This window comes from Chamaea fasciata, unplaced genomic scaffold, assembly GCF_029207755.1.
Source record: "Chamaea fasciata isolate MVZ Bird 193981 ecotype frontalis unplaced genomic scaffold, bChaFas1.0.hap1 SCAF_1033, whole genome shotgun sequence".
Taxonomy (NCBI): Eukaryota; Metazoa; Chordata; class Aves; order Passeriformes; family Sylviidae; genus Chamaea; species Chamaea fasciata.
The window spans coordinates 6,248-34,076 of record NW_027095118.1 but is presented as its reverse complement, the minus strand read 5'-3'; the positions used below and the strand labels follow the sequence as shown (position 1 = coordinate 34,076).

The following is a 27,829-nucleotide window of genomic DNA, read 5'->3' as shown; positions in this document are numbered from 1 at the left end:
GATTTTCCCTCCAAATCCCCAAAATTTCCCCCAAATTTCCCTTAAATTTCCCCCCAAATGCCAAATTTCCCCCCAAATCCCCCAAATTCCTCCCCCAAATCCCCCAAATCCCCCCCAAATCCCCAAATTTCCCCCCAATTTTCCCCAAATTTCCCCCCAAATCCCCAAATTTCCCCCCAAATCCCAAATTTCCCCCAAATTCCTCCCCCAAATCCCCCAAATTTCTCCCCCAAATCCCCAAATTTCCCCCCAATTTTCCCCAAATTTCTCCCCCAAATCCCCCAAATTTCCCCCCAAATCCCCAAATTTCTCCCCCAAATCCCCCAAATTTCCCCAAAATGCCCCAAATTTCCCCCCAAATCCCCAAAATCCCCAAATTTCTCCCCCAAATCCCCAAATCCCCCCCAAATCCCCCAATTCCCCCCGGCCCCGGCCATACGCACCCAGCCCGTCAGGGGGCGCCAGCCCCTCGGGGCCGCTCTGGCCGCTCAACTCGTTGGTGGGCGTCTCCTGCCGACACAAACCTCTCTCAGCCCCTCGCCCGATTGGCCGAGGCCGAGCCGTCAATCGAGCCCTCCCGCCCCAATCACCTGGTCGAAGAGGTGCACCGTGACGTCATCGAAGAACGACACCGCTTTCCTCTTCCGCTCGGCGCTCAGTCCCGCTTCCGGCGGGCGGCGGGGCGGCTTCAGCAGGCCGCGGAGGCCGCGCCCGTCCCAGCGCGAAACCACGAGCGGGACGGGGATCCCCGAGGGTTCCTCGGCTCCCGCCGCCTCCTCCTCCTCCTCTTCCTCCTCCTCCTCGTCGTCGTCGTCGTCGTCCCCGTCGTGGGGCCGCGGCCCCCGCGCGCCTTCGGCCGCGCCCCAGCGCCGAGGGAGAGGCCGCAGGGTCAGCGGCGGCAGCGGCAGCGACAGGCGGGAGGCCTTGGCTGAGGGCGGGGAGATGGAGGAGGAGAGATGGGGGGAATGAGGGGGAATGAGGGGGAATGAGGGGGAAAAATGAGGGGAAATGAGGGGGGAAAATGAGGGGAAATGAGGGGGAAAAATGAGGGAGAGATGAGGGGGAATGAGGGGGGAAATGAGGGGGAAATGAGGGGGAAAAATGAGGGGAAAGGAGGGGAAAATGAGGGGAAAGGAGGGGAAAATGAGGGGGAATGAGGGGGAATGAGGGGGAATGAGGGGGAAAAATGAGGGGAAATGAGGGGAAAATGAGGGGAAATGTGGGGGAAATGAGGGGGAAATGAGGGGGAAAATGAGGGGGAAAAATGAGGGGGAAAAATGAGGGGGAATGAGGGGAAATGTGGGGGAAATGAGGGGGAAATGAGGGGAAAATGAGGGGGGATTGAGGGGAAATGAGGGGGGGAAAATGAGGGGGGAAATGAGGAGAAAGGAGGGGGAAAAATGAGGGGAAATGAGGGGGAATGAGGGGAAATGAAAGAGAAATGAGGAGAAATGAGGGGGAAAAATGAGGGGAAATGAGGGGGAAGTGAGAAGGAAATTAGGGGGAAAAAATAGGGGGAAGTGAGGAGGAAATGAAAGAGAAATGAGGAGAAATGAGGGGGAAAGGAGGGGGAAAAGGAGGAGAAATGAGGGGGGAAAATGAAGGGAGGAAATGAGGAGAAACGAGGGGGGAAATCGAGGAGAAATGAGGGAAAAATGAGGGGAAATGAGGAAGAAATGAGGGGGAAATGCGGAGAAATGAGGGGGGAAAATGAAAGAGAAATGAGGAGAAATGAGGGGAAAGTATGCCAAAAAAAAATGAGAAATGAGGGAAAAAATGAACGAAAAATGAGGAGAAACGAGGGGAAAATGAGCAAAATAAATGAGGAGAAATGAGGGGAAATTGAGGAGGAAATGAGGGAAAATTTGAGGGGGAAATGAGGGGAGGTGGAGGAAGAATGAGCCAAAAATCCCCGAATTTCCACCAAAAATTCCCCCAATTTGCCCTCACGTTTCCCCCCCTCCCCAAATCCCAAATTTCCCGAATTTTTCCCCCAAAATCCCCAAACCCCCCCCCCAGAATCCCCCCAAATCGCCAAATTCTCCCTGGAAAATTCCCCCAAATCCTCAAATTTCTCCCCAAATTTCCCCAAAAATCCCCAAATTCCCCCGAATCCTGAAATTTCTCCCCCAAACTCCCCAAATTTCCCCCAAATCCTGAAATTTCTCCCCAAATTTCCCCCCAAAAATCCCCAAATTTCCCCCAAATCCTCAAATTTCTCCCCAAATTTCCCCAAAAATCCCCAAATTTCCCCCAAATCCTGAAATTTCTCCCCAAATTTCCCCCCAAAAATACCCAAATTTCCCCCAAATCCTCAAATTTCTCCCCAAATTTCCCCAAAAATCCCCAAATTTCCCCCAAATCCTCAAATTTCTCCCCAAATTTCCCCCCAAAAATCCCCAAATTTCCCCCAAAATCCCCAAATTTCCCCCAAAATCCCCAAAATTCTCCCCAAATTTCCCCAAAAATCCCCAAATTTCTCCCCCAAAATCCCCTCCCCCGCCACTTTCAAATCCTCCCCAAAAAATCTTCGAATTCCTCCCAAATTTCCCCCCCCCCCCAAAAATTCCCCAAAATTTCCCCTCCCCCACCTCGTATCTCGGCGCTGGGGCCGCGGGTGGGGGAGGGGAGGGGCGGGGCTCCCTCGGCCACGCCTCCTCCTCCGCCCCGCCCCTCCCCCACCCGCAGCAGCCGCCGCGAGACGCCCTCGGTGAGAGACACCTGGAGGCGCTCCTGGGACACCTGGGACACACCTGGGGACACACCTGGGGACACCTGGGGGGGAGGGGACACACCTGGAGGGGGAGGGGACACACCTGGAGGGGGAGGGGACACACCTGGGGACACACCTGGGGACACCTGGGGGGGAGGGGACACACCTGGGGACACCTGGGGGGGAGGGGACACACCTGGAGGGGGAGGGGACACCTGGGGGGGAGGGGACACACCTGGGGACACACCTGGGGACACCTGGGGGGGAGGGGGACACACCTGGAGGGGGAGGGGACACACCTGGGGACACACCTGGGGACACCTGGGGGGGAGGGGACACACCTGGAGGGGGAGGGGACACACCTGGGGACACCTGGGGGGGAGGGGACACACCTGGGGTCACACCTGGGGTCATTGGGGTCACCTGTGACACACCTGGGGATGTCCCCGAGGACATTGGGGACACACCTGGGGACACCTGAACAGGAGGGGACACACCTGGAGGGGGAGGGGACACACCTGGGGACACCTGGGGGGGAGGGGACACACCTGGGGTCATTGGGGTCACACCCGGGCGTGGGGACACACCTGGGGACACACCTGGGGATGTCCCCGAGGACAGGGACACACCTGGGGTCATTGGGGTCACACCTGGGGTCATTGGGGTCACACCTGGGGACACCTGGGACACACCTGGGGTCATTGGGGTCACACCTGGGGTCATTGGGGTCACACCTGGGGTCATTGGGGTCACACCTGGGGACACCTGGGACACACCTGGGGGCTCCTCCCCCAGCCCAGCCCCGGCTCCTCCCTCGTCGCGCGGATTTGGGGACGTTTCCGGGGACATTTTTGGGGACGTTTCCGGGGACGTTTTTGGGGACGTTTCGTGGTTTTTTGGGGACATTTTTTGGTGGTTTTTTGGGGACATTTTTGGGGACGTTTCTGGGGGTTCCCTCGGGGACGTTTTTGGGGACATCTCGAGGTTTTTTGGGGACATTTCGGGGATTTTTGGGGACATTTCTAGGGGCCCCCTCAGGGACATTTTTGGGGACATTTCGTGGCTTTTTGGGGACATTTCGTGGCGTTTTTGGGACATTTTTGGGGACATTTCGAGGTTTTTTGGGGACATTTTTTGGGACATTTTTGGGGACATTTCGAGGTTTTTTGGGGACATTTTCGGGGACGTCTCCAGGCGTCTCCCCGGCCCCGTTTTTGGGGACGTTTCGGGGCTTTTTGGGGACAATTTTGGGGCCCCCCCCGGGGGTCTCGGGGACCTTTTCGGGGACCCCCGGGAGGATTTTTTCGGGGACGTTTTTGGGGACATTTTTGGGGACATTTCGAGGTTTTTTGGGGACGTTTTTGGGGACATTTCGTGGCCTTTTGGCGACATTTTGGGCGACATTTTTGGGGACATTTCGAGGTTTTTCGGGGACGTTTTTGGGGACGTTTTTGGGGACATTTCGAGGTTTCTCGGGGACCTTTTTGGGGACATTTCGAGGTTTTTCGGGGACGTTTTTGGGGACGTTTTTGGGGACATTTCGAGGTTTTTCGGGGACCTTTTTGGGGACATTTCGTGGCTTTTCGGGGACCTTTTTGGGGACATTTCGAGGTTTCTCGGGGACGATTTTGGGGACGTTTTTGAGGACATTTCGAGGTTTCTCGGGGACCTTTTTGGGGACATTTCGAGGCTTTTTGGGGACATTTTTGGGGACATTTCGTGGCTTTTTGGGGACCTTTTTGGGGACATTTCGTGGCTTTTCGGGGACCTTTTTGGGGACATTTCGAGGTTTCTCGGGGCCGTTCTCGGGGCCCCCTCGCGGCGTTTCCTGCCCCTCCGGGGGGACCTCGTCGGGGACTTGGGGCTCCTCCTCGGGCACCTCCTGGGGGACGTTCTCGGGGACACTTGGGACAATTTCGGGGACGATTTCGGGGACGTTTGGGAGATCAGGGACGCCTCTGGGGACATCGGGGACCCACTTGGGGACGTCGGGGACACTTTTGGGGACGTTTGGGACACTGGGGACCCCCTTGGGGACATCGGGGACCCCTCTGGGGACATCAGGGACCCATTTGGGGACATTGGGGACCCATGTGGGGACATTGGGGACATTTTTGGGGACGTCCGGGATCCCTCCGGGGACATCTGGGACCCCTCTGGGGACACTTTTGGGGACATTTGGGACACTGGGGACCCCCTTGGGGACATCGGGGACACTTTTGGGGACATCTGGGACATCGGGGACCCCACTGGGGACATCAAGGACCCATTTGGGGACATCTGGGTCCCCTCTGGGGACACTTTTGGGGACATCGGGGACAATTCCGGGGACACCTGGGAGCCCTTTGGGGACACTTGGGGACATCCCTCCCCTGCGGTGCCACCCGGGGGGTCCCCAGGGGTGTCCCCAAGAGGGTCCCCAGCTCCTGGTGGCCTCGGGGACATCTCTGGTGGCCTCGGGGACAGTTCCGGTGGCCTTGGGGACAGTTCTGGTGGCCTCGGGGACATCTCTGGTGGCCTCGGGGACAGTTCTGGTGGCCTTGGGGACAGTTCTGGTGGCCTCGGGGACATCTCTGGTGGCCTCGGGGACATCTCTGGTGGCCTTGGGGACACCTCCGGTGGCCTTGGGGACACCTCTGGTGGCCTTGGGGACAGTTCCAGTGGCCTCGGGGACACCTCCGGTGGCCTTGGGGACATCTCTGGTGGCCTCGGGGACATGGCCGGGGTCCTCGGGGGCACCGGGGGCGGCCGCGGGGTCGGTGACGCGTTTTGTCCCCGAGGTGCCACCACCGGAGGTGACAAAGGTGACAGTGACCGGTCCGGGGTCAATGGCCGGTCTGGGGTCATCGATGACCGGTCTTGAGCGAACGGTGACCGGTCTGGGGTCAGTGACCGGTCTGGGGTCAATGGTGACCCCTCCTGACCCAGCAATGACCTGTCCTGGGTCAATGTCCAGTCTTGGGTCAAGGATGACCGGTCTTGACCCAATGTCCATTCCTGCCCCAACGATGACCCCTCTTGACCCAACGGTGACCTGTCCTGGGTCAATGTCCACTCCTGCCCCAACGATGACCCCTCTTGACCCAACGGTGACCTGTCCTGGGTCAATGTCCAGTCTCGGGTCATCGATGACTGGTCCTGACCCAGCGATGACCGGTCCGGGGTCAGTGTCCGGTCTGGGGTCAATGTCCAGTCTTGGGCCAATGATGATGAGTCTTGACCCAACGGTGACCGGTCCGGGGTCAGTGTCCGGCCTCGTCCCCACGGGGTCATCTCCAGTGACGTCACTTGGGCCGTTGACCTTTCTTGACCCAACGATGACCGATCTCGGGTCAACGTCCGCTCCTGACCCGACGACGTCCGGTTTTGTCCCCAAGGCGCCGCCTCCGGCGACAAAGGTGACGGTGACCCCTGCTGACCCCTCGGTGACCTGTCCTGGCTCAATGGCCGGCCTCGTCCCCACGGGGTCATCTCCAGGGACAACGGTGATGTCACTCGGGACATTGACCTCGCTTGGGTCAACGATGACCAATCGTGGCTCAATGACGTCCGGTCTTGACCCAGCGATGACCAATCGTGGGTCAACGATGACCGGCCTTGGGCCAGTGTCCGGTCCTGGGTCAACGATGACCCCTCTTGACCCAACGATGACCGGTCTGGGGCCAATGTCCGGCCTTGGGCCAACGATGACCCCTCTCGTCCCAGTGTCCACTCCTGACCCAATGATGACCGCTCTCGACCCAACACTGACCGGCCTTGGGCCAATGTCCGGTCTTGGGTCAAGGATGACCGCTCTTGACCCAATGTCCACTCCTGCCCCAACGATGACCCCTCCTGACCCAACGGTGACCTGTCCTGGGTCAATGTCCAGTCTTGGGTCATTGATGACCGGTCCTGACCCAACGATGACCTGTCCTGGGTCAACGCTGACCGGTCTTGGGCCAATGTCCGGTCTTGGGTCAATGATGACCCCTCCTGACCCAACGATGACCTGTCCTGGGTCAGCACTGACCGGCCTTGGGCCAATGTCCGGTCTTGGGTCAACGATGACCTGTCCTGGGTCAGTGTCCACTCCTGCCCCAACGCTGACCCCTCTTGACCCAACGATGACCTGTCCTGGGTCGATGTCCGGTCTTGACCCAACGATGAACCCTCTTGTCTCAGTGTCCACTCCTGCCCCAACGCTGACCCCTCCTGACCCAACGATGACCTGTCCTGGGTCAATGTCCGGTCTTGACCCAACGATGACCTGTCCTGGGTCAGTGTCCACTCCTGCCCCAACGCTGACCCCTCTTGACCCAACGTCCGGCCCTTCCCCCGCTCCGCCCCCTCCCCCCCCGACGTCCATCCTCGCCCCTCCCCCTCCGACCCCTTGACCCCCGGCCGTCCCCTGGGGGACGAACCCTCGCCGTCCCCTCCCCCCTGCGGTGACGTCACCCGGGGCCACCTCGTCACCTCCTTCTCCGATGACGTCACCGCCTCCTCCGATGACGTCACCGCCCCCCTCCCCTCCTCCAACCTGACGAAGAACTCGGAGCCCCCCGAGGGGCTGCGCGCCCCCAGCACCGGCAGCAGCGCCGGGGCCGGCTCGGGGACGCCGCCGGCGCCTCCCGCCGGCCCACGCCGCCGGCCGCGTTCCCACAGGCACTCGAAGGCCAGGCCGCCGCCCCGGCCCTGAGTGACCGTCAGCACGTCCTCGGCGTCCGGCAGAGCGTCCAGCAGCGGGAAGGCCGACGCCGGTGCCGGTGCCGGCGCCGGTGCCGGTGATGACGGCGCGGCCGCCTGGCCGGGCCTCGGGGACGTCTGGGGACGGCCCGGGAGGGACGAGAGGCCGGCGTGCAGCTGCTCCAGCGTGGGGCGCCGCCGCGGCGACAGCCGGCAGGACTGCAGGAGGTCGTGCCTGCGGACCGGTGCGGGCGTTGGGGGACAGTGTGGGGACAGTGTGGGGACAGATTGGGGACAGATTGGGGACGTTTGGGGACAGATTGGGGACAGTGTGGGGACAGATTGGGGACAGTGTGGGGACAGATTGGGGACAGTGTGGGGACAGATTGGGGACAGATTGGGGACGTTTGGGGACAGATTGGGGACAGTGTGGGGACAGTGTGGGGACAGTGTGGGGACAGTTTGGGGACAGATTGGGGACAGATTGGGGACAGTGTGGGGACAGTGTGGGGACAGATTGGGGACAGATTGGGGACAGATTGGGGACAGTGTGGGGACAGTGTGGGGACAGATTGGGGACAGATTGGGGACAGTGTGGGGACAGTGTGGGGACAGATTGGGGACAGATTGGGGACAGTGTGGGGACAGATTGGGGACAGTGTGGGGACAGATTGGGGACGTTTGGGGACAGATTGGGGACAGTGTGGGGACAGATTGGGGACAGTGTGGGGACAGATTGGGGACAGATTGGGGACAGATTGGGGACAGTGTGGGGACAGTGTGGGGACAGATTGGGGACAGATTGGGGACAGTGTGGGGACAGATTGGGGACAGATTGGGGACAGATTGGGGACGTTTGGGGACAGATTGGGGACAGTGTGGGGACAGATTGGGGACAGTGTGGGGACAGATTGGGGACAGATTGGGGACAGATTGGGGACAGTGTGGGGACAGATTGGGGACAGATTGGGGACGTTTGGGGACAGATTGGGGACAGTGTGGGGACAGATTGGGGACAGTGTGGGGACAGATTGGGGACAGATTGGGGACAGATTGGGGACAGATTGGGGACAGTGTGGGGACAGATTGGGGACAGATTGGGGACAGTGTGGGGACAGATTGGGGACAGATTGGGGACAGATTGGGGACAGATTGGGGACGTTTGGGGACAGATTGGGGACAGTGTGGGGACAGATTGGGGACAGATTGGGGACAGATTGGGGACAGATTGGGGACAGTGTGGGGACAGATTGGGGACAGATTGGGGACGTTTGGGGACAGATTGGGGACGTTTGGGGACAGATTGGGGACAGTGTGGGGACAGATTGGGGACAGTGTGGGGACAGATTGGGGACGTTTGGGGACAGATTGGGGACGTTTGGGGACAGATTGGGGACAGTGTGGGGACAGATTGGGGACAGTTTGGGGACAGATTGGGGACAGTGTGGGGACAGATTGGGGACAGATTGGGGACAGTGTGGGGACAGATTGGGGACAGATTGGGGACAGATTGGGGACAGATTGGGGACGTTTGGGGACAGATTGGGGACAGTGTGGGGACAGATTGGGGACAGTGTGGGGACAGATTGGGGACAGATTGGGGACAGTGTGGGGACAGATTGGGGACAGATTGGGGACGTTTGGGGACAGATTGGGGACGTTTGGGGACAGATTGGGGACAGTGTGGGGACAGATTGGGGACAGTGTGGGGACAGATTGGGGACGTTTGGGGACAGATTGGGGACGTTTGGGGACAGATTGGGGACGTTTGGGGACAGATTGGGGACAGTGTGGGGACAGATTGGGGACAGATTGGGGACAGTGTGGGGACAGATTGGGGACAGTGTGGGGACAGATTGGGGACAGATTGGGGACGTTTGGGGACAGATTGGGGACAGTGTGGGGACAGATTGGGGACAGATTGGGGACGTTTGGGGACAGTTTGGGGACAGATTGGGGACAGTGTGGGGACAGATTGGGGACAGTTTGGGGACAGATTGGGGACGTTTGGGGACAGTGTGGGGACAGATTGGGGACAGATTGGGGACAGATTGGGGACAGTTTGGGGACAGATTGGGGACAGTGTGGGGACAGATTGGGGACAGTTTGGGGACAGATTGGGGACGTTTGGGGACAGTGTGGGGACAGTGTGGGGACAGATTGGGGACAGATTGGGGACGTTTGGGGACAGATTGGGGACAGTGTGGGGACAGATTGGGGACAGTTTGGGGACAGATTGGGGACGTTTGGGGACAGTGTGGGGACAGATTGGGGACAGATTGGGGACAGATTGGGGACAGTTTGGGGACAGATTGGGGACAGTGTGGGGACAGATTGGGGACAGTTTGGGGACAGATTGGGGACAGTGTGGGGACAGATTGGGGACAGTGTGGGGACAGATTGGGGACAGATTGGGGACGTTTGGGGACAGATTGGGGACAGTGTGGGGACAGATTGGGGACAGATTGGGGACGTTTGGGGACAGTTTGGGGACAGATTGGGGACAGTGTGGGGACAGATTGGGGACAGTTTGGGGACAGATTGGGGACGTTTGGGGACAGTGTGGGGACAGATTGGGGACAGATTGGGGACAGATTGGGGACAGTTTGGGGACAGATTGGGGACAGTGTGGGGACAGATTGGGGACGTTTGGGGACAGTTTGGGGACAGATTGGGATGTTTTGGGGATGTTTGGGGATGTTTGGAGATGTTTGGGGACATTTCGGGACAGTTTGGGGACGTTTGGGGATGTTTGGGGACATTTGGGGACATTTTGGGATGTTGGGGGTGTCGATGGCGTTGGGGACGTCCAAGGGTTTCTCCCAGCTTGTCCCTAAATGTCCCCAATGTCCCCAAAATGTCCCAAATCCTCCCAATGTCCCCAACACCCTCAATCCCCCCGGTGTCCCCGCTGTCCCCTGTGTCCCTGCTGTCCCCCCGCTGTCCCCCTGGTGTCCCCGGTGTCCCCATTGTCCCCCCATTGCCCCCTCATTGTCCCCCCGCTGTCCCCAATGTCCCCAATGTCCCCATTGCCCCCCCCAGTGTCCCTCCATTGTCCCCCTGCTGTCCCCGGTGTCCCCATTGCCCCCTCATTGTCCCCCCGGTGTCCCCGCTGTCCCCATTGTCCCCCCCGCTGCCCCCCGCTGTCCCCCCGGTGTCCCCCCATTGTCCCCAGTGTCCCCGCGGTGTCCCCGCTGTCCCCCCGGTGTCCCCGGTGTCCCCATTGTCCCCCCAGTGTCCCCCCGGTGTCCCCAGTGTCCCCAGTGTCCCCCCGGTGTCCCCATTGTCCCCAGTGTCCCCCCGGTGTCCCCGCTGTCCCCCCGCTGTCCCCCCGGTGTCCCCATTGTCCCCCCGGTGTCCCCGGTGTCCCCATTGTCCCCCCAGTGTCCCCAGTGTCCCCCCATTGTCCCCCCGGTGTCCCCGGTGTCCCCATTGTCCCCCCGGTGTCCCCAGTGTCCCCCCAGTGTCCCCCCAGTGTCCCCCCGGTGTCCCCATTGTCCCCCCAGTGTCCCCCCATTGTCCCCCCGGTGTCCCCATTGTCCCCCCATTGTCCCCCCGGTGTCCCCATTGTCCCCCCGGTGTCCCCGCTGTCCCCGCTGTCCCCCCGGTGTCCCCATTGTCCCCCCGGTGTCCCCATTGTCCCCCCGGTGTCCCCATTGTCCCCCCGGTGTCCCCCCGGTGTCCCCCCGGTGTCCCCATTGTCCCCCCGCTGTCCCCGCTGTCCCCCCGGTGTCCCCGGTGTCCCCATTGTCCCCCCGGTGTCCCCCCGGTGTCCCCTCACCAGTGCGGCGGCAGCGCCAGGCGGGGGCGGGGCAGCCCCGGGGGGGCGGCGGCTCCGGAGCCTCCCCAGGAGCTGCTGGTCCGACAGGTGGGGGAGGGGCTGCGCCCCCCACTCCAGGAGCTCCCACAGGGTCACCCCCAGCGCCCTGCGGGGACACGGGTGGCACCGGTGTCACCACCGGGGTCACCGCTGTTGTCATCGTTATCGTCGTTATCATCGTTATCATTGTTATCATTGTTATCACCATCGTTATCACTGTTATCATTGTTATCACCATCGTTATCATTGTTATCATTGTTATCATCGTTATCAACGTTATCAACATCGTCACCATTGTCACCGTCAGTGTCACCTCCCCAGCGCCCTGCGGGGACACCGGTGTCACCAGTGTCCCCACTGGTGTCACCATTATCATCATTATCATCGTTATCATTGTTATCATTGTTATCACCATCGTTATCATTGTTATCATTGTTATCATCGTTATCAACGTTATCAACATCGTCACCATTGTCACCGTCACTGTCACCTCCCCATGGTCACCACTGTCACCTCCCCGGGGCCCCGCGGGGACATTGTCACCGTCAGTGTCACCGGTGTCACCGTTATCATTGTTACCATTGTTATCGCTGCCACCGTTGTTATCATCGTTATCAGCGTTGTCACTGTTGTCATTGGTATCGTCATTGTCACATTGTCACCGTCAGTGTCACCATTGTCCCCAAAGTCCCCAAAGGTCCCCAGGTGTGTCCCAGGTGTCCCCAGGTGTCCCCAGGTGTGTCCCCAGGTGTCCCAGGTGTCCCAGGTGTCCCCAGGTGTGTCCAGGTGTGTCCCAGGTGTGTCCCCAGGTGTCCCCAGGTGTCCCAGGTGTCCCCAGGTGTGTCCCAGGTGTCCCCAGGTGTCCCAGGTGTCCCAGGTGTGTCCCAGGTGTGTCCCAGGTGTGTCCCAGGTGTGTCCAGGTGTGTCCCAGGTGTCCCCAGGTGTCCCCAAGTGTCCCCAGGTGTCCCCAGGTGTGTCCAGGTGTGTCCAGGTGTGTCCAGGTGTCCCCAGGTGTCCCCAGGTGTCCCCAGGTGTGTCCCAGGTGTGTCCCCAGCTGTCCCCAGGTATGTCCAGGTGTGTCCCAGGTGTCCCAGGTGTCCCCAGCTGTCCCCAGGTGTCCCAGGTGTCCCAGGTGTGTCCCAGGTGTGTCCCCAGGTGTCCCCAGGTGTCCCCAGGTGTGTCCCAGGTGTGTCCCCAGCTGTCCCCAGGTATGTCCAGGTGTGTCCCAGGTGTCCCAGGTGTCCCCAGCTGTCCCCAGGTGTGCCCAGGTGTCCCAGGTGTCCCTGACCAGACGTTGCTCTCTTTGCTCTGCGGCGCCACCTCCAGCGTCCCGCCGGCTCCCTCCGTCACCAGCTCCGGCGCCAGCCAGCGCAGGGGCACCGGGACCCGCTCGGGGGTGACGTAATAATCCTCCTGTGACGTCAGCGGGCGGTTCCCGGCATCCCCGGAATCCCCGGAATCCCGGAAAATCCCCCCCCAAAAAAACCGGGAAAATGGCGCCGAAATCAGTTCGAAAAATCCCCGAAATTTGTCGCAAATTCCCCCCAAAATTCCCGAATCCTCAAAATCCCCAAAGTTCCTCCCAAATTCCCAAATCTTCAAATTCCAAAAATTCCCAAAGTTCCTCCCAAAATCCCAAATCTTCAAATCCCCAAAGTTCCTCCCAAATTCCCAAATTCTCAAAATTCCCAAAATTCCCCAAATTCCCCCCAAATTCCCAAATCCTCAAAATCCCCAAAGTTCCTCCCAAATTCCCAAATCTTCAAAATTCCCAAAATTCCCCAAATTCCCCCCAAATTCCCAAATCCCCAAATCCCCAAAATTCCCCCAAAATTCCCATAAATTCCCAAATTCCCAAATCTTCAAATCCCAAAAATTCCCAAAGTTCCTCCCAAAATCCCAAATCTTCAAATTCCCCCCAAATTCCCATAAATTCCCAAATCCCCCCCCAAATTTCCCCCGAAATTCCATAAATTCCCAAATCCCCCCAAATTCCCGAATCTTGACGAATTCTCAGAGTTCTGAGGTTTCCTGACATCCCCAAATGTCCCCAAAATTGCCCCAAAATTCCCAAACTTCCCCAAAATTCCCCAAAATTCCCCCAAACCACCAAAATCCCCCCGAATTCCCAAAAAATTCCCCCAAATTGCCCAAAATCCCAGGATTTTGCCCCAAAAATCCCCCAAATTTCCCCAGAATCCTCAAATTTCACCCCAAAATCCCCCAAATTTTCCCCAAATCCCCCCAAATTTCCCGAATTTCCTCGGATTTTGCCCCAACTTTGCCCCAAATCCCGGGATTTGGCCCCAAATCCTCACCCTGTAGTTGGCGGGGCCGAGGCCGTAGTCGCCGATCCTCACGGTGAGCTCCGAGGTCAGCAGAACGTTCCGGAGAGCCAGGTCGCTGCGTTGGGGCGAAATCCCCAAATTTGGGGGAAAAATCCCGAAATTTGGGGGGAAAATCCCAAAATTTTGGGGGGAAATGGCGAAATTTTGGTGAAAATGTGAAATTTTGGGGAGGAAATTCGGGAATTTTTGGGGGTTTCATTGGAATTAAACCCAACTGAATTTGGGGTCGGGAGGAAGGTCGCCGCGTTGGGGTAAAATCCCCAAAGTTTGGGCAAAATCCCAAAATTTTTGGGGAAAAATCCCAGAATTTTGAGGAAAAACGGCGAAAATTTGGTGAAAATGCGAAATTTTGGGGGGAAATTTGGGAATTTTCGGGATTTAGTCTGGAAAAAAACCTTGGAGTTGGGAAAAAGATCGTGGAATTTTGGGGAAAATGTTAAATTTTTGGAAAAAAGGCGAAATTTTGGGGGGAAATGGCGAAATTTTGGCGAAAATGCGAAATTTTGGGGGAAATTGCGGAGTTTTGGGGGTTTCATTGGAATTAAACCAAATTCAGTTTGGGGTCGGGAGGAAGGTCGCTGCATTGGGGTAAAATCCCCAAATTTTGGGTAAAATCCTGAAATTTTGGGGGAAAATGGCGAAATTTTGGTGAAAACGCGAAATTTTGGGGGGAAATTGCGGAATTTTGGGGGTTTCATTGGAATTAAACCAAATTCAGTTTGGAGTCGGGAGGAAAGTCGCTGCATTGGGGTAAAATCCCCAAATTTTGGGCAAACTCCCCGCGGTTTTTTTTAACGCACTTTTGTGATTTTTTTGGGGATTTTTTTGGGATTTTGGGGTTTTTTTTTCCGGGCGTTTCCGCGGGAATTTTGGGATTTTTCCGCGCCTCCGCCCAGTTTCGGGCTGAATTCCCGGGCTTTTGGTACCTGTGCACGAAGCCGTGGCGGTGCAGGTGCCGCAGCCCCCGGGTCACCTCCAGCGCCAAACGCTGCAGGGTGCCCAAATCCCGCGGGGGGAGGGGCGGGGGAGGGGCCGCCCCTCCCCCACCGCCGCCCTGCCCCCGCTGGGCCCGCAGGTAACGCTTCAGGTCACCCTGGAAACACAAAAAACCCCCAAAATTTTACCCCAAAATTAACCAAAAATAGACAAATTTAATGAAATTACACAAAAATCCTGCAGGTAAAGCTTCAGGTCACCCAAAACCCCCCAAAATTACCAAAATTTACCCCAAAATTAACAAAAAATAGAGAAAATTCCTGCAGGTAACGCTTCAGGTCACCCTGAAAACCCAAAAAACCCCAAATTTTGCCCCAAATTTACCCGAAATTTCACAAAATTAACCCAAAAAACGTCAACCCCCCCCTGAAACCCCAAATTACCCCTAATTAACCCCAAAACCCCCAAAATTCCCCAAATTCCCCCAAATCACCCGAACCCCCCCCCCAAACCATCCCGAAAACCTAAAGGGCCCCGAACCCTCCAAATCACCCCAAAAACCCCAAAACCCCCGAAATCCACCCAAAATCCCCCAAAAACCTCCCCAGGTGCCCTCGGAATTCCCCGAAATTCCCCAAAATTCCCCCAAATTCCCCCAAATTCTCCAAAATTCTCCAAAATTCCCCAAAATTCCCCGAAATTCCCCAAAATTCCCCCAAATTCTCCCAAAATTCCCCAAAAATTCCCCCAAATTCTCCCGAAATTCCCCGAAATTCCCCCAAATCCCCGGAATTCCCGGAATGTTCCCAAAATCCCGGGAAATCCACCCAAAATCCCACCAAAACCTCCCCAGATCCCCTCGGAATTCCCCGAAATTCCCCGAAATTCCCCCAAATTCTCCCAAAATCCCCCGGAATCCCCCGGAATTCCCAGAATCTCCCGGAAATCCCCCGGAATCCCCCGGAATTCCCGGAATCCCCCGGAATCTCCCGGAATTCCCCGAAATCCCCCGAAATTCCCGGAAATCCCGCGGAATCCCCCGGAATTCCCCGAAAATCCCCCGGAATCCCCCGGAATTCCCGGAATCCCCCGGAATCCCCCGGAATCCCCCGGAATTCCCGGAAATCCCCCGGAATCCCCCGGCATTCCCGGCACTCCCGGAATCCCCCGGAATTCCCGGAATCCCCCGGAATCCCCCGGAATCCCCCGGCATTCCCGGCACTCCCGGAATCCCCCGGCATTCCCGGAATTCCCGGGATGTTCCCGGCGGCCCGGCGGGTACCAGCTGGCAGTATTCCATGACGAGCAGCAGGGGGCGCTCGCGGCAGCCGCCCAGGCACCGCAGCACGTTCGGGTGGCGAAGGCTCCTGGGGGGGATGAAAGGCCCGGAAATTCCCAAAATCCCGGAATTCCGGCCGAATTCCAGCTGGAATCCGGCCCCGGGATCTCAAAAATTCCCAAAATTCCAGGAATTCCGGCCGAGCTCCCGCTGCAATCCGGCCCCGGGGTCACAAAAATCCCAAAATCCCGGGAATTCCGGCCGAACTCCAGCTGCAATCCGGCCCCGGGATCTCAAAAATTCCCAAAATTCCAAGAATTCCGGCCGAACTCCAGCTGGAATCCGGCCCCGGATCACAAAAATTCCCAAAATTCCCGGAATTCCGGCCGAATTCCCGCTGGAATCCGGCCCCGGGATCACAAAAATTCCCAAATTCCACCCGAATTCCAGCCAAGGATCCCGAAAATTCCCCAAATTCCAGGAATTCCGGCCGAACTCCAGCTGGAATCCGGCCCCGGGATCTCAAAAATCCCAAATTTCACCCGAATTCCAGCCAGGGATCCCGAAAATTCCCCAAATTCCAGCCGAATTCCCGCCGAAATTCCAGCCAAAATCAACTCGGGGCCCCCAAAATTCCCGGCGAAATTCCTGCCAAACCACCCCAAATCCACCCGGAATTCCCACCCCCGAGGGACACCAAAACTTCCGGCCAAATTCCAGGGAATATTCCCGCCAAAATCCAACGAAATTCCCAAAAAATCCCCCCAACTTCCCACCAAATTACACCTCAGCCACCGGAACCGCCCGAATTCCCGAAGAATTCCGGCCGAATTCCGCCCCCGGGACACCCAAGCCCCAAAGTTTGGGCGGATTCAGGCCCATTTCGGGGAAATTTTGGGGGGATTTTGGGGGTTTTGGGGATTTTGGGATATTTTGGGACACGTTGGGACGTTTTTGGGGCGTTTTTGGGGAATTTTTGGGATTTTGGGATATTTTGGGGCTGTTTTGGGGCTGTTTTTGGGCTGTTTTTGGGCTGTTTTGGGGCTGGTTTTGGGCTGTTTTGGGGCTGTTTTTGGGGCTGTTTTTGGGGCTGTTTTTGGGGCTGTTTTTGGGGCTGTTTTGGGACTGTTTTTGGGGCTGTTTTTGGGGCTGTTTTGGGGCTGTTTTTGGGCTGTTTTTGGGCTGTTTTCGGGCTGTTTTCGGGCTGTTTTTGGGCTGTTTTTGGGGCTGTTTTTGGGCTGTTTTTGGGCTGTTTTTGGGGCTGTTTTGGGGCTGTTTTTGGGGCTGTTTTGGGGCTGTTTTTGGGCTGTTTTTGGGGCTGTTTTTGGGGCTGTTTTTGGGCTGTTTTGGGGCTGTTTTTGGGCTGTTTTTGGGCTGTTTTGGGACTGTTTTTGGGGCTGTTTTGGGCTGTTTTTGGGGCTGTTTTTGGGCTGTTTTGGGACTGTTTTGGGGCTGTTTTTGGGGCTGTTTTTGGGGCTGTTTTGGGCTGTTTTCGGGCTGTTTTTGGGCTGTTTTGGGGCTGTTTTTGGGGCTGTTTTTGGGCTGTTTTGGGGCTGGTTTTGGGGCTGTTTTGGGGCTGGTTTTGGACTGTTTTTGGGGCTGTTTTTGGGGCTGTTTTGGGCTGTTTTTGGGCTGTTTTTGGGGCTGTTTTTGGGGCTGTTTTTGGGCTGTTTTGGGGCTGTTTTTGGGCTGTTTTGGGACTGTTTTTGGGGCTGTTTTGGGCTGTTTTTGGGGCTGTTTTTGGGCTGTTTTGGGACTGTTTTGGGGCTGTTTTTGGGGCTGTTTTTGGGCTGTTTTGGGCTGTTTTCGGGCTGTTTTTGGGGCTGTTTTTGGGCTGTTTTGGGGCTGGTTTTGGGGCTGTTTTTGGGCTGTTTTGGGGCTGTTTTTGGGGCTGTTTTTGGGCTGTTTTCGGGCTGTTTTGGGGCTGTTTTCGGGCTGTTTTGGGGCTGTTTTTGGGCTGTTTTGGGGCTGGTTTTGGACTGTTTTGGGGCTGTTTTTGGGCTGTTTTTGGGCTGTTTTTGGGGCTGTTTTCGGGCTGTTTTTGGGCTGTTTTGGGGCTGTTTTCGGGCTGTTTTGGGGCTGTTTTTGGGCTGTTTTGGGGCTGTTTTTGGGCTGTTTTGGGGCTGTTTTGGGGCTGTTTTCGGGCTGTTTTTGGGCTGTTTTTGGGGCTGTTTTTGGGCTGTTTTGGGGCTGTTTTCGGGCTGTTTTCGGGCTGTTTTTGGGCTGTTTTTGGGCTGTTTTTGGGGCTGTTTTTGGGGCTGTTTTGGGGCTGTTTTTGGGGCTGTTTTTGGGGCTGTTTTGGGGCTGTTTTGGGCTGTTTTGGGCTGTTTTTGGGGCTGTTTTGAGGCTGTTTTTGGGGCTGTTTTGGGGCTGTTTTTGGGCTGTTTTCGGGCTGTTTTGGGGCTGTTTTGGGGCTGTTTTGGGGGCTGTTTTCGGGCTGTTTTTGGGCTGTTTTTGGGGCTGTTTTTGGGCTGTTTTGGGGCTGTTTTCGGGCTGTTTTCGGGCTGTTTTGGGGCTGTTTTTGGGGCTGTTTTTGGGGCTGTTTTGGGGCTGTTTTGGGGCTGTTTTTGGGGCTGTTTTTGGGGCTGTTTTGGGGCTGTTTTGGGGCTGTTTTTGGGCTGTTTTTGGGCAGTTTTTCGGCTGTTTTGGTACCTGTAGGGTTCGGCCTCGGCCAGGAACCGTCTCCTCTCGGGGGTCCCGGCCCCGGCCCGCAGCTCCTTCACCACCACCTGGGCGGGGCCGGGACCCCCCCGGAGCTCCCCCAGAATCACCTGGAAGGACCCAAAAAAGAGAAAATTCTCCCCAAAAATAATTTTTAAAAAATCCCGTTTAAAAATGCAAAAAAACCCCCCCCCATTAAAACCCCCCCAAAAATCCCATTGAAGCCCCCGAACCTCATTAAACCCCCCCAGGATTCCCCAGTCGTTTTCCCCAAATCCCCCAAAATCTGGGGAGAAATTCGGAATCCTCAAAAAATTCCCCAAAATCCCCAAAGAAACTCCCCAAATCCCAAAACATCCCCCCCAAAAATCCCCCCGAAATTGAAAGTAAAATCTCCCCAAAATTCCCAAAAAATCCAATAAAATTCCCCCAAAAACTCCCCGTAATCCCCCCAAAACCTCCCCCCCCAAATCCAACAAATTTCCCCCAAATTCCCCAAAATCCCAGGAAAAAATCCCCCAAAACTCCCCGAAAATTCCTGAATTTCCCCAAAATTCCCCCAGAAATCCCCCAAAAATCCCCAAATTTCCCCAAAAATCCCCAATTTTTCCCCAAAGCCCCCGGAATTCCCGGACCTTTCCGAACCAGGCGTTGCCGATCTCCTGCAGGAAGCTGAGCTGCTGCCGCCGCAGCCCCGGCCCCGCTGCAGACACCAAAATCCCCCTTTTTACACCCAAAATTCCCCTTTTTCCACCCAAAATTCCCAGTTTTCCACCCAAAATTCCCCTTTTTACACCCAAAATTCCCGGGTTTTCCACCCAAAATTCCCGGGTTTCCACCCAAAATTCCCCTTTTTCCACCCAAAATTCCCGGTTTTCCACCCAAATTTCCCCTTTTTCCACCCAAAATTCCCCTTTTTACACCCAAAATTCTGGGGGTTTCCACCCAAATTTTCCCATTTCCCCCCAATTTCCCCATTTTTCTCCCCAAAATCCCATTATTTCCTCAAAACTTCCCGTGTTTTTTTCCATTTTTCCCCAGTTTTTCATCCCCAAACCCTGTTTTTCCCCCCTTTCCCCCCCCAAATTCCCATTTTTTCCCCCCATTTTTCCCAAATTCCCATTTTTTCCCCCCATTTTTCCCCCAATTTCCCATTTTTCCCCCCCATTTTTTCCCAATTTCCCATTTTTTCCCCCCATTTTTTCCCAAATTCCCGGTTTTTTTCCCCATTTTTTCCCAAATTCCCGGTTTTCCCCCCGTTTTTCCCAAATTCCCATTTTTTCCCCCCATTTTTTCCCAAATTCCCGGTTTTTTCCCCCATTTTTTCCCAAATTCCCGGTTTTTTTCCCCATTTTTTCCCAAATTCCCGATTTTTCCCCCATTTTTTCCCAAATTCCCGATTTTTCCCCCATTTTTTCCCAAATTCCCGGTTTTTTTCCCCATTTTTTCCCAAATTCCCGGTTTTTCCCCCCATTTTTTCCCAAATTCCCGGTTTTTTCCCCCATTTTCCGTACCCGGGGGCGGCTCCAGGGGCACCACGAACACCTCGGGGGGAGGGGACGAGGACGAGGACGACGAGGAGGAATCTTCGGCAGGAGCCGAGAACTCCCCGGAATCTTCGTCCCCCTCGGGGTTCTCGAACTCCTGCGCGGGGAATTTGGGGGAAATTTGGGGAAATTCCGGAAAATTCGGGAATTTTTGATGATTTTTTGTGATTTTTGGTGATTTTTGGGTGATTTTTTGGTGATTTTTTTTGATTTTTGGAGATTTTTCGACGTGAAATTTTCAGTTTTCGTCCCCCTCGGGGTTCTCGAACTCCTGCGCGGGGAATTTGGGGGAAATTTGGGAAAATTTGCGAAAATTCGGGAATTTTTGATGATTTTTTGTGATTTTTTTGTGATTTTTTTGTGATTTTTTTGGTGATTTTTTTTGAATTTTTTTGGGAATTTTTTGGGATTTTTTTTTTGGTTTTTGGAGATTTTTCGACGTGAAATTTTCAGTTTTCGTCCCCCCCGGGGTTCTCGAACTCCTGGAGAGGGATTTTGGGGAAAATTTGGAGATTTTTGATAATTTTAATGATTTCTGGGCTTTTTTTCAGGGTTTATTTTAATTTTTTTTTGATTTTGGGGTTTTTTTTTGGCTTTTTGGGGGCAAATTTTGGGGGTTTTGGGTTTTTTTGGGGCCAAAATTCGATTTTTTTGTTTGGTGTAAATTTTTGGGGGTTTTTATGGGATTTTGGGGCTGAATTTTGAGGGTTTTTGTGGGAAATTTTGAGGTTTTTTGGGGCAAATTTTTGGGGGTTTTTGTAAAGTTTTGGGGGCTGAATTTGGAGGGGTTTGGGGGGCAAATTTTGGGTGTTTTTGGTGCAATTTTGGGGGTTTTAGGGTTTTTTATAGCCAAATTTTGGGGGTTTTGGGGCGAATTTTCAATTTTTTGGGTAAATTTTGGGGGTTTTGGGTAAATTTTGGCATTTTTGGGGGTGAATTTTGGGGGTTTTTTGGATGAATTTTGGGGGCTTTGGGGCGAGTTTTCAACTTTTTGGGTAAATTTTGGGGGTTTGGGTGAATTTTCAATTTTTTGGGTGAATTTTGGGGGTTTTGGGCGAAATTTGGGTTTTTTTGGTGAATTTTGGGGTTTTCGGGGTGAATTTTCAATTTTTGGGGTGAATTTTGGGGTTTTTGGGTGAATTTGGGGGTTTTCGGGGTGAATTTTCAATTTTCTGGGTGAATTTTGGGGTTTTTTGGGCGAATTTTGGGGGTTTTGGGGCGAATTTTGGGGTTTTCGGGGTGAATTTTCAATTTTCGGGGTGAATTTTGGGGTTTTCGGGGTGAATTTTCAATTTTCGGGGTGAATTTTGGGGTTTTCGGGGTGAATTTTCAATTTTCGGGGTGAATTTGGGGGTTTTGGGGGTGAATTTTCAATTTTTTGGGTGAATTTGGGGGTTTTGGGGGTGAATTTTCAATTTTTTGGGTGAATTTGGGGGTTTTCGGGGTGAATTTTCAATTTTCGGGGTGAATTTTCAATTTTCGGGGTGAATTTTGGGGTTTTCGGGGCGAATTTTCAATTTTCGGGGCGAATTTTCAATTTTCGGGGTGAATTTTCAATTTTCGGGGCGAATTTTCAATTTTCGGGGCGAATTTTCAATTTTCGGGGTGAATTTGGGGGTTGGGGGTTCCTGACCTTGAAGCCGAGGTCGCCGCGCTTGCAGCAGAGGCAGGTGAGGAGGAGGAGGACGAAGGCCACGAGGCCCGAGCACGAGAGCAGCAGAGCGGCCGAGGGCGGCGGCAGAGGGCCCCGGCCCGCGGGGGGGGCGCCTGGAAACGGGGAGAGAAACGGCGAATTTGGGAAAAAACGGGGGAAAACCGGAAAAGGGGAAAAAAACCGGGATTTGGGGGGGAAAAATGGGATTTTGGGGGGAAAAATGGGATTTTTGGGGGGAAAAATGGGATTTTATGGGGAAAAAAATGGGATTTTTGGGGAAAAAATGGGATTTTTGGGGGGAAAAATGGGATTTTACGGGGAATGCCGCAAGGGAAGGCGCCTGGAAACGGGGAGAGAAACGGCGAATTTGGGAAAAAACGGGGGAAAAACCGGAAAAGGGGAAAAAAACCGGGATTTGGGGGGGGAAAATGGGATTTTTGAGGAAAAATGGGATTTTTGGGGGGGAATTTGGGATTTTATGGGGAAAAAATGGGATTTTTGGGGGGAAAAATGGGATTTTGGGGGAGAATTTGGGATTTTGGGGGGAATTTGGGATTTTTTTGGGGGGGAAAGGGGGATTTGGGGGAGACAGACGGACACTGGGACAAAGGGCTCCGAACGCCCGATAGCCGATAATCAACGGCCGATAATCAATAGCCGATAGTCAATGGCCGATAACCAAGAGCTGATAATCAATGGCTGATAACCGATAGCCGATAATCAATGGCCAATAATCAATAGCCGATAATCAATCGCCGATAACCAATGGCCGATAACCAATAGCCGATAATCAATAGCCGATAATCAATAGCCGATAATCAATAGCCGATAATCAATAGCCGATAATCAATGGCCGATAACCAACAGCCGATAACCAATAGCCGATAACCAACAGCCGATAACCAACAGCCGATAATCAATAGCCGATAATCAATAGCCGATAATCAATGGCCGATAACCAACAGCCGATAACCAATAGCGGATATTCAATAACCAATAATCGATATCCACGAACCAATACCCGCTAACCAGTTGACCCATTAGCGATAATCAAAGCTTAATAATCAATACCCAACAACCAATATCTGATAAGGAATAGCTAACGATCAATACCCGCTAAGCGATGAGCAACGTCCACCGATCAATCACCGATAACAATACCTGATAACCAACACCCGACAGCCAATACCCGCTGATCAATAGCTGATAAACCAATACCCGATAACCAATAGCCGATAATCAATAGCCGGTCATCAATACCCAATATCCAGAACCCACCGGTCAATAACTGAGAACCAATAACCAATACCCGAGAACCGAGAACCAATGCCGGCTAATCAATAACCGATAACCAATACCGAGAACCGAGAACCAATGCCGGCTAATCAATAACCGATAACCAATACCGAGAACCGAGAACCAATGCCGGCTAATCAATAACCGATAACCAATACCGAGAACCGAGAACCAATGCCGGCTAATCAATAACCAATAACCAATAACCAATAACCGAGAACCAATGCCGGCTAATCAATAACCGATAACCAATACCCGAGAACCAATGCCGGCTAATCAATAACCGATAACCAATACCGAGAACCGAGAACCAATGCCGGCTAATCAATAACCGATAACCAATACCGAGAACCGAGAACCAATGCCGGCTAATCAATAACCGATAACCAATACCGAGAACCGAGAACCAATGCCGGCTAATCAATAACCGATAACCAATACCGAGAACCGAGAACCAATGCTGGCTAATCAATAACCAATAACCAATACCCGAGAACCAATGCCGGCTAATCAATAACCGATAACCAATACCCGAGAACCGAGAACCAATGCTGGCTAATCAATAACCGATAACCAATACCGAGAACCGAGAACCAATGCCGGCTAATCAATAACCGATAACCAATACCCGAGAACCGAGAACCAATGCCGGCTAATCAATAACCGATAACCAATACCCGAGAACCGAGAACCAATGCCGGCTAATCAATAACCAATAACCAATACCCGAGAACCGAGAACCAATGCCGGCTAATCAATAACCGATAACCAATACCGGAGAACCGAGAACCAATGCTGGCTAATCAATAACCGATAACCAATACCGAGAACCGAGAACCAATGCCGGCTAATCAATAACCGATAACCAATACCGAGAACCGAGAACCAATGCCGGCTAATCAATAACCGATAACCAATACCCGAGAACCGAGAACCAATGCCGGCTAATCAATAACCGATAACCAATACCCGAGAACCGAGAACCAATGCTGGCTAATCAATAACCGATAACCAATACCGAGAACCGAGAACCAATGCCGGCTAATCAATAACCGATAACCAATACCCGAGAACCGAGAACCAATGCCGGCTAATCAATAACCGATAACCAATACCCGAGAACCAATGCCGGCTAATCAATAACCGATAACCAATACCGAGAACCGAGAACCAATGCCGGCTAATCAATAACCGATAACCAATACCCGAGAACCGAGAACCAATGCCGGCTAATCAATAACCGATAACCAATACCCGAGAACCAATGCCGGCTAATCAATAACCGATAACCAATACCCGAGAACCGAGAACCAATGCCGGCTAATCAATAACCGATAACCAATACCCGAGAACCGAGAACCAATGCCGGCTAATCAATAACCGATAACCAATACCCGAGAACCGAGAACCAATGCTGGCTAATCAATAACCGATAACCAATACCGAGAACCGAGAACCAATGCCGGCTAATCAATAACCGATAACCAATACCCGAGAACCGAGAACCAATGCTGGCTAATCAATAACCGATAACCAATACCGAGAACCGAGAACCAATGCCGGCTAATCAATAACCGATAACCAATACCCGAGAACCGAGAACCAATGCTGGCTAATCAATAACCGATAACCAATACCGAGAACCGAGAACCAATGCTGGCTAATCAATAACCGATAACCAATACCCGAGAACCGAGAACCAATGCTGGCTAATCAATAACCGATAACCAATACCGAGAACCGAGAACCAATGCCGGCTAATCAATAACCGATAACCAATACCCGAGAACCGAGAACCAATGCCGGCTAATCAATAACCGATAACCAATACCCGAGAACCGAGAACCAATGCTGGCTAATCAATAACCGATAACCAATACCGAGAACCGAGAACCAATGCCGGCTAATCAATAACCGATAACCAATACCCGAGAACCGAGAACCAATGCCGGCTAATCAATAACCGATAACCAATACCCGAGAACCGAGAACCAATGCTGGCTAATCAATAACCGATAACCAATACCCGAGAACCAATGCCGGCTAATCAATAACCGATAACCAATACCCGAGAACCGAGAACCAATGCTGGCTAATCAATAACCGATAACCAATACCCGAGAACCGAGAACCAATGCCGGCTAATCAATAACCGATAACCAATACCCGAGAACCGAGAACCAATGCCGGCTAATCAATAACCGATAATCAATACCCGAGAACCGAGAACCAATGCCGGCTAATCAATAACCGATAACCAATACCCGAGAACCGAGAACCAATGCCGGCTAATCAATAACCGATAACCAATACCCGAGAACCGAGAACCAATGCTGGCTAATCAATAACCGATAACCAATACCCGAGAACCGAGAACCAATGCTGGCTAATCAATAACCGATAACCAATACCGGAGAACCGAGAACCAATGCCGGCTAATCAATAACCGATAACCAATACCCGAGAACCGAGAACCAATGCCGGCTAATCAATAACCGATAACCAATACCCGAGAACCGAGAACCAATGCTGGCTAATCAATAACCGATAACCAATACCCGAGAACCGAGAACCAATGCCGGCTAATCAATAACCGATAACCAATACCCGAGAACCGAGAACCAATGCTGGCTAATCAATAACCGATAACCAATACCCGAGAACCGAGAACCGATGCCGGCTAATCAATAACCGATAACCAATACCCGAGAACCGAGAACCAATGCCGGCTAATCAATAACCAATAACCAATACCCAAGAACCAATGCCGGCTAATCAATAACCGATAACCAATACCCGAGAACCGAGAACCAATGCTGGCTAATCAATAACCGATAACCAATACCCGAGAACCGAGAACCAATGCCGGCTAATCAATAACCAATAACCAATACCGGAGAACCGAGAACCAATGCCGGCTAATCAATAACCGATAACCAATACCCGAGAACCGAGAACCAATGCCGGCTAATCAATAACCGATAACCAATACCCGAGAACCGAGAACCAATGCCGGCTAATCAATAACCGATAACCAATACCCGAGAACCGAGAACCAATGCCGGCTAATCAATAACCGATAACCAATACCCGAGAACCGAGAACCAATGCTGGCTAATCAATAACCGATAACCAATACCCGAGAACCGAGAACCGATGCCGGCTAATCAATAACCGATAACCAATACCCGAGAACCGAGAACCAATGCCGGCTAATCAATAACCAATAACCAATACCCAAGAACCAATGCCGGCTAATCAATAACCGATAACCAATACCCGAGAACCGAGAACCAATGCTGGCTAATCAATAACCGATAACCAATACCCGAGAACCGAGAACCAATGCCGGCTAATCAATAACCAATAACCAATACCGGAGAACCGAGAACCAATGCCGGCTAATCAATAACCGATAACCAATACCCGAGAACCGAGAACCAATGCCGGCTAATCAATAACCGATAACCAATACCCGAGAACCGAGAACCAATGCCGGCTAATCAATAACCGATAACCAATACCCGAGAACCGAGAACCAATGCCGGCTAATCAATAACCGATAACCAATACCCGAGAACCGAGAACCAATGCCGGCTAATCAATAACCGATAACCAATACCGAGAACCGAGAACCAATGCCGGCTAATCAATAACCGATAACCAATACCCGAGAACCGAGAACCAATGCTGGCTAATCAATAACCGATAACCAATACCCGAGAACCAATGCCGGCTAATCAATAACCGATAACCAATACCCGAGAACCGAGAACCAATGCTGGCTAATCAATAACCGATAACCAATACCCGAGAACCGAGAACCAATGCCGGCTAATCAATAACCGATAACCAATACCCGAGAACCGAGAACCAATGCCGGCTAATCAATAACCGATAACCAATACCCGAGAACCAATGCCGGCTAATCAATAACCGATAACCAATACCCGAGAACCGAGAACCAATGCTGGCTAATCAATAACCGATAACCAATACCCGAGAACCGAGAACCAATGCCGGCTAATCAATAACCGATAACCAATACCCGAGAACCGAGAACCAATGCTGGCTAATCAATAACCGATAATCAATACCCACTGCTTGATAACCAATACCCAATAACCAGCATCCAATACCTGCCAATCAATAACCGATAACCAATACCCGATAGTCAATACCCGCAAATCAATACCCGATAGTCAATACCCGCCAATCAATAACCGATAACCAATACCCGCTAATCAATAACCGATAACCAATACCCGCCAATCAATAACCAATAACCAATACCCGACAGTCAATAACCGATAACCAATACCCGATAGTCAATACCCGCAAATCAATACCCGATAGTCAATACCCGCAAATCAATACCCGATAGTCAATACCCGCCAATCAATAACCGATAACCAATACCCGGTAATCAATAACCGATAACCAATACCCGCCAATCAATAACCGATAACCAATACCCGCTAATCAATAACCGATAACCCATACCCGCCAATCAATAACCAATAACCAATACCCGATAGTCAATAACCGATAACCAATACCCGATAGTCAATACCCGCCAATCAATAACCGATAACCAATACCCAACACCCGCCGATCAGTAAGCGATAACCAATACCCGATAACCAATACCCGCCAATCACTAACCGATAACCAATACCCGCCAATCAATACCCGATAACCAATACCCGCCAATCAATAACCGATAACCAATACCCGATAACCAATACCCGCCAATCAATAACCGATAACCAATACCCAACACCCGCCGATCAATAAGCGATAAGCGATAATCGATAAGCGATAAGCGGTAATCGATGATCAATAACTCACCGCGGGCCGGGGGCGCCCCCAGCGCTCCGGGGGGTCCCAGCGACGCCATGGCGGCCACC

At 53.4% G+C, this 27,829-nt stretch overlaps 1 protein-coding gene across 1 annotated transcript; it reads right to left on the bottom strand.

Annotated features, from left to right (window-relative positions):
* Positions 1–420: 420 nt before the first annotated feature.
* Positions 421–27,819, bottom strand: LOC136284508 (serine/threonine-protein kinase LMTK3-like; the record flags this gene model as incomplete). Its single annotated transcript, XM_066174850.1, has 18 exons — positions 27,668–27,819; positions 21,603–21,795; positions 19,719–20,066; positions 19,344–19,353; positions 19,058–19,125; positions 18,414–18,532; positions 15,765–15,849; positions 14,473–14,639; positions 13,517–13,601; positions 12,487–12,611; positions 11,236–11,304; positions 11,160–11,201; positions 7,117–7,613; positions 5,098–6,985; positions 4,482–4,671; positions 2,592–2,775; positions 591–928; positions 421–510 (listed from the first exon to the last, which is right to left on the bottom strand). Coding segments are annotated over exons 1-18 (4,650 nt in total), but the record flags the coding sequence as incomplete, so codon positions are not given.
* Positions 27,820–27,829: the final 10 nt, after the last annotated feature.